At 43.5% G+C, this 7344-nt stretch overlaps 1 protein-coding gene across 1 annotated transcript; it reads left to right on the top strand.

The window, feature by feature from the left end:
• Positions 1 to 381: 381 nt before the first annotated feature.
• On the top strand, positions 382 to 6847 carry LOC116847648 (protein odd-skipped). The gene is made up of 2 exons (XM_032822858.1): positions 382 to 1292; positions 2454 to 6847. Exons 1-2 carry the CDS (start codon positions 733 to 735, stop codon positions 2821 to 2823), a joined length of 930 nt encoding a protein of 309 aa, XP_032678749.1. The 5' UTR covers positions 382 to 732; the 3' UTR covers positions 2824 to 6847.
• The last annotated feature ends 497 nt before the right edge of the window (positions 6848 to 7344 follow it).

Below are 7344 nucleotides of genomic sequence, written 5' to 3'. Positions count from 1 at the left end.
GCCGCGTGCTCGCACGCGCGCACGGAGTGTACGACGACGACGACGACGACGACGACACACGTACACACTCGCCTACACCCACGCGACCCATCCGCGGCGGTAACATCGCTTCAATTTACATCGCAGCGGACACCCCCGGCTGTCTTGCGGGCGCGTGGCGACGGCGAGACGGCGGCGGGGGACAGCGGTTGTCCACGGCTGGATAGCGTCGCGACGCCCTGGAGGGATCACCCCGACCCGGAAGCTCCGCCCCGGTGGAGTTGGTGGAAGTCGGGCCGCCAACCGGCGTATCCAACGTACGAGACACGGTAGGAGGAGCCACCGTGTCGTCTCTCGTCGAGGCCAGGTAAACGGCGACCCTGGGATCGTGCGGCGGTTCACTGGTAGAGAGCTTAGTATCGCGTCGGCTCTCGCTAGCTAATATCCTCTTGCTTCTTTTTTTTCCGTCGCGTCTCTCGCCATCGGTCCACCCGTCCGGCTCGCCGTTACCACGCTGTGTCACTACGCCGTCGAGCCTACGAGACCGCGCGCGCGTCCACCCGCACTCGGACCCCAGCGACTCGCCGGCCTTGATGAACGAAGACGCGGTCATTCACTGATAGAACCCGAGTGATTTTGATTATTATATCGTGAGACTCTCCCTATCGTTCTTCCCCCTCTTCCCCTCCCACCTCCCTCCTCTCCCCCCGTCGCCGTCGCCGTCATAGTCGTCGCGGCTTCCCACGCGGTAAGATGGAGACGAAAACAGAGCCGTTAACGCCGCCACAGACACCTCCGTCGGTCGAGAGGCCGATCAATCATGCGAATCAGCATCACCAGTCGCCACCTCAACAACAACAACAACAACAGCAGCAATTGCCGTTCTCGTCTTCGAGGTGGAGTCGGGCTCATATCACCGGCACGAGGTATCTGCAGCAGCAACAACACGTGCAAGCGGCTCAACACAACAACGGCGGTTATCATCCGTCTTTCTTGGACAATTGGTTCTTGAGGGGTGCGGCTCTGTTGGCCGTGAGGGGTTGCTGCCCTCAGACACACCCTCACGCTTATCACCACCATCATCATCACGCTCATCAGAGCCTGCTGCCGGTACCGCCGCCGGCGTCGTTTCTCACACGGCGGATACCCGGCCAGAGACCCAAAAAACAGTTCATTTGTAAGTTCTGCAATCGGCAGTTCACCAAGAGCTACAATCTGCTGATCCACGAGAGGACGCATACCGACGAACGGCCGTACTCATGCGACATATGCGGCAAAGCTTTCCGCAGGCAGGACCACTTGAGAGATCATCGGTAAGTAACATTTCAAAAGCGCGGCTGCTCGATATGACTTTGCCAATTTTATCGCATTGATGAAAGACGCTTCATTGATTTCCGAATATTTCAAGTCGTCCTGTATCGCTTTTTTCTTAACAAAAGTATGAACAACTTTGTACAATGTGCGAGCGGCGCACGACGATTGCAAGCGTTGGAATATCGTGGAAAAGGAGAGTAACTCGTCGAAAATCTTTTGCACGTACGGGGAAAAAATCGATAAATTTAACAGTGTTTATAGCTCATTGATACCGACGTGTCATTCGTTCCTTTAACAAAATTTCAATTTGTCCCCGCACATTGTTAATAATCAGCAAATCCCATATAACTATTAGCCGAACAAAACCGACAAAAGATATGCATTTTGCATTTCGAATATCGACTAGTTTTACTTCACATGCTAATGTTGACGTGACATGTTACACTGAAAAAAGAATTTTGTTGTCGAAACGAAAATACACCGAGCTAAAATTTGAAATGGGATGAACTAAATATTTGATAATTGCAACCAAAACATTTAATAGCCGTTACGTGTTTTGCTTCCTTAATAATACATGTACTTGGTACAAGTGAAAAATATATAATGCGAACCAAATCGTACGTACACTGAAAGAAAATACTTGGAAATTTACTTGCGCGAGATATAAAGTTTATTTCTGTGAAATAAACTTTCATTTTACCCAAATAAATTTTTAATCATTTTCCTCTCTATGTACCAAATATTTTAGTTTCAATGCAAAAATAATTTTCTCAGTGCATGTCGATGGGGGAAAGAGTTGCAACAAGTTTCTTTCTTTTCAATGAATCTTGCAACACGTCCGTATCCAATAGAAGAATTTGTTAATAGGAGATTTAAAGAAAGATTAATTCTTCTATTAACAAAGATAAATTTTCCTATTGGAAATCCCCCGTATGTGTCTTGAAGTTCATCGAGGTGAAAGGCGACCTTTCCTCGACTGGTTGTAAAAAAACAAACGCTATAAATTGCGAAGAGCCGCGAGAGACACACAAAGGATGTTAAGTTCCTAAATTTCGAAGCTTAATCGGGAAAACGAACATGCGCGTAGAGGATTATGAGCCCAGATTGACCGTAAACTCTCAAATTCACGGCGGGATGTTGACGGAAACATAAACATTTAGGTACATACACAGCAAGGAGAAGCCGTTCAAATGCAACGACTGCGGCAAGGGATTCTGCCAGAGCAGAACCCTGGCAGTCCACAGGATTCTGCACATGGAGGAGTCGCCGCACAAATGTCCGGTTTGTGGACGAAGTTTCAATCAAAGGAGCAACTTGAAGACACATCTTCTCACGCACACGCCACCCGACGTCCCACAGGACCTTCGAGTCGACACGAGCCCAGTGTCCTCGAACTCGAGGATCACCTCTCCCTCTACCGAGGTCAGACAATTAACGGAACGCATGAGCAACCTCCTGCCGATTGAGAGAACCAGCACGATCGCGCCTATCAAGCTCGGTTTCACCATAGAGGACATTATGAAACGTTAACTTGATGAACATTACGATAAGTTTGTTCCTCAACCTCCCGTACGTATACGCATCGTAACTCATTATGGTGTTAAGGCTCGTCGAGACTGCTGCGATCCTGATTAGGTCTGAATTTCGCCGCATCGAGGCTAATTTATACACGTATATATCATATGTATATTCTTCGTGATCAAATCGTGACTCGAGATCGACATCGCACGACGCGAATTGAAATTTTGAGCCCACTTTCGAGCTCAATATTCCACTTAACGTCTATTTTGATATTCTGAAGTCGATCTCTTCTGATTCTATTTAATCTATTATCTTTGCCTCTTTAGGAACCTGAAAATCGTATTTTATTTGTCGTTTAGAAGCGCCAAGTAGGCTTTCAGTTTTCACGTGTTCACACATATACTGATTTTTCATAACATACAGATGTTATAAAGTTCAGATCCAAAGTAGGGCTAAAATTTCGATTCGGAGGATTTCGAATCATTTCGAATTCCAGAAAATAATCACCAAACTGTTTCGACGATTTCCATTGGAAATGCGAGTTTCTAGCTATAAGCTCTAAACGCGACGTTCGATTATTACGGCTCTTTGTCTCTCTCTCTCTTTTTTTCTCTTTTCTCCTTCTCTTGAAATCGGCTTACCGTCGCTGCAAACGGTGCAGGCAGTACAAAGGTCAGCCGTTTTCTCCGATTTCGCGATGCGAAACTTTCGTAGCTTTGTTCTAGTCATGAGCGCTATTCTATTCGCAAGGTATCGGAAACTTTCCGCTTTTCGTTTCGGATGTCCATAGTAGGACGAGATTGAGAAGAAAGGCGTAATTCCAGTCGAAAATCTCTCACGGAACAGTTTCACGACACGATTGTCGTTCTTTCCTGAACGAGTAGCGTTGTTCGTTTAAACGAAACACGGAGAGAGAATATTTAACTTTGATTTCCCGGGATTTTATTTCAGAATCGATTAGACATCTGCGACATGACTGCGGCGCGGTGTACTGCGGCAGCGCGTGCGCAAAATTGCCCTTCGCGCGCTTTAAACAAAATGTAAATTACAACGAAATAACTAACGTTGTGAACGATGTAACAACGCGAGACTAACAGTGACTCTAATTTGAGTTACCTCGCGATACTGCGCGCTCAAGTATTTATCTCGCGAATGGCGACCCAGTGGGCTATTATCAAGTGCAATTGAAAGATATTAACTGAGAGTGATTGGTTTGTTGTTTCATGTTTCCGCTGCATGACGTTCCGTTCGATATTACCCGATCGAGCGAGGTAATGAATGATGAATTTTCTGATGTCGGCCTCGGAGTACGATTTGTTCATGTCGGCGCACATATTTAATGTTTCCCGATGTTTAATATACCTAGGATAATTTTATTTTTAATTGAACAAACAACAGCGGACAAGTACGAATTGAATGTTGCCGTTTGTATCGACAGACGATTATCATTCGTAGTTTTTTGTCACGTGATTTGACGAAATATTAAAATATGCAATTACGCAAAGCATATGAATTATCGAATTTATTTCAAGTGCGCGTTCCGTTTATTCTACTCTGATTTGAAAAGCCTTGAGATTTTCAGCAATCTTTCAAATTCCTTTCAAAGAGTTCACTTTTAACATATGTACCACCTTGTTTTGCGCAGATAAATCACGCGAACGATATTTCGTAAAGAGAACTCTTATCGCATGTCGATATTAATTGGCTGTAATTATGCAAGAATTGTCCAACTCTCATGAAATATGTTTCTGGAGAAATGAGAAGGAAAATTTAATACACGGTTTAAAAAGTGTAGATATCACAGTGGTTCTTCGCTCAATTCGTTCAAGAAGTCAAGCAGAGTCAATGTTCTTCTCTTTAAGAGTACTTTGAGGAAAAGAGAAAGAAGTATTTTTCTGGGCTATTCATTGGCAAAAAAAAAAATAAAAACTAAAAAATTTGGTGGGTTGGATCAGTCTTGCATAACTGTGGCCGATTTTGCTGTTGTGCAGGACAAAAGACACGCAATTTCTTCTACGTGTAACATATACCTTGTAAATATGCCCGCGAATATTTATTGCTCTAGCGAATAAGTCTTGTGAATATATTTAATCGATCTTTTCAGGATATTATTTGGCTTTTGCATAAAGTGCGCGCGCGCGTTTGTACATACGCTCTTAAATGTGTAAATGTGTGTGTATGCGTGTGCGTATGCATATATATGTATATTTAGATGCTGTAATATATTCTTAGATAAAATGTGAACATATAGTTATATAGATACTGTAACTCGCGACACTGTAACTCGCGTGAAAACAGTATTCCTCGCACGTACGAATCGAAAACTTATTGCGCGCGTTTGCGACTAGTTTCTTCTCTGTATTGTGCGACGTCACGACGGCGCATTATTTCGCTTCTGCAATGAGACACGACGTCAATACTGTACAGATTTGGCATGTGACATCGCGATCGTTGTCAGCTGAGGAGACTTCTCATCGTGCATTTTTCAATGTAATTTCTTTTATCTGTGTAACCGCAGAATTCCGAGGAGTATTTGCACACGTAATACACACACATTGGCATATCGGGGAATTAACTAGCGGATGAGAACCGATTGATTTGCACCAGGTAACTTGAAACGTTCGTAAATTATACAAACTCGTTCTTCCGAGACGACATTAGGAATTAGCATTATTGTTTGGACGGTGCAATTGTTAACTGGGCGGTGCAATAAATCCCGGAAGGGTCGCGATACGGTTTTAATTGCGCTCGGGAATGACGCGCGGCAACGGCAGGAAAAGGAAGATATCGCTCGTGTTACGAGAGGCATTTTTCTTACGGGTCTCGAAAGGTATACGGTATCCAGTTCCTAAAAGTGCGTTCACAGTTACGATTCGGTCGCCAGGCGTCGGGATAATTGATTGTTCGAGATAACGATCTACGCCATGAGAGGTGCGACGTTACCGTGTCGATGTCGCGCGTATATCGACGGTGTTGATCGCCTTCCCCGCTCCCCGGGTCGTCGGTCATCCCCCGCGTGTTTTTTCCCGTAAAATTCGAAATTTCGATCAGATAAGGACGCGGGAGGAAGAGCAGAAGGACAGTCTCGTTGGCAGTTAGCCGCGGCACCTTCGCCCATCCCGGTGCCACCGGCGGTGCACGAGTGGGGTTCCAAAGATCTTCCTCGTTTAATCTAGGAGTGAGATACCGCTTACCCGTGTAGACCACCCACGCCTCGCATTAAGCCAGTATCGGAATAGCCGCAGTCCCTTTCGCGTGAAACAGATTGTGCTCGGTGAATTCGGTGTCGATTCTCCATTAGGGAATGACATTCGCCGTTAGTCGCTCGGATCGAGTGAGTTTTCGTCCTTACGCATTTATCACTTATTTATTCACATAACGGACGCGTGAAAACACCTTCGATAACGAGGACAACGCGATGTGTAATGAAGCGACGAGGCAGATTTTCATTTCGTTCAAAACGTCATTAAAATTAAAGAGTTGACAAATTTACCGAGACACCTAGCCAACTATGAGAAGACGATTTGTTCGATCCCCGATATGTCGCGTACAGGTACTCTGGCGTTCCCTAATTAATTTCCATGTGACACGCGCGCATTTCCCAGTTCCTTTCCCTCCTATTAGTTACCACTAATTTATAAGATCATTGTAAATATACGTATACATAACGCGCGTGTAGATATAATGTACTCGTGAGTGTAAACTGATTCTACACTGTCGTATGCTTTCGTTCTCCAGCCGTTCTCAGCTCGACCAAATTGTCGACATGCCGATCACGCAAGAATATGTTTAAGATAAATCGCTTCGAAATATTATCGGACTTGGGGATGTGCCCGGTTATCTGTTAATATACGGTCTTACCAAATAGAAAGAAAGGAACGAGAGAATACCTCACCCTAGTCGAACGTAGAACATACTTAATTGAATGTTGTTGTTATGAATTAAAAAATAAAAACTCATGCACACAAAAAAATGTCTTGCTGGCGCAATGACGATCTCGTGTTTTTCAGAGATTCACCCCCCGTCTTCTCACTTTCACTCTCTGTATCAACAGTCGTTACTTGAAACTTGTCTCACGTGAGATATTCAGGTTAGAATTTAGAGCTGGATCTGCATTTTTCAGTTGAATCATATGATGTACTTAACATTATATTTGTAATCGTGATTCAGTCAAAAAGTTCACATTTAACTTTAAATTGAAAACTGAGTATTTCACATGAGGCAAATTTCAAGTAACGACTATTAATACTAGTTTATGATTTGATCATGAGACATGCCAGCACTGCTATAGTATTTAAGCAACTAATTCTATAAATACGAATATATTACGAAGAAACACATATATATATATATATATATATATATATATATATATATATATGAGAAAGAAATAATTAATATATTATAAAGATTTTCTATATAGAAAAGAGAGAAAAAGTTATCTTGATATAATACTGATGTGATATTCCTTGAAATTGTCACATGTATGGTGTAATTTTTGTATTAAATTAAATTACGCGTTCTCAACGT

This window comes from Odontomachus brunneus, unplaced genomic scaffold, assembly GCF_010583005.1.
Source record: "Odontomachus brunneus isolate Ranch 3 - 2012 unplaced genomic scaffold, Obru_v1 Obru_scaffold_004, whole genome shotgun sequence".
Taxonomy (NCBI): domain Eukaryota; kingdom Metazoa; phylum Arthropoda; class Insecta; order Hymenoptera; family Formicidae; genus Odontomachus; species Odontomachus brunneus.
This window is presented reverse-complemented; position numbering and strand designations above follow the sequence as displayed.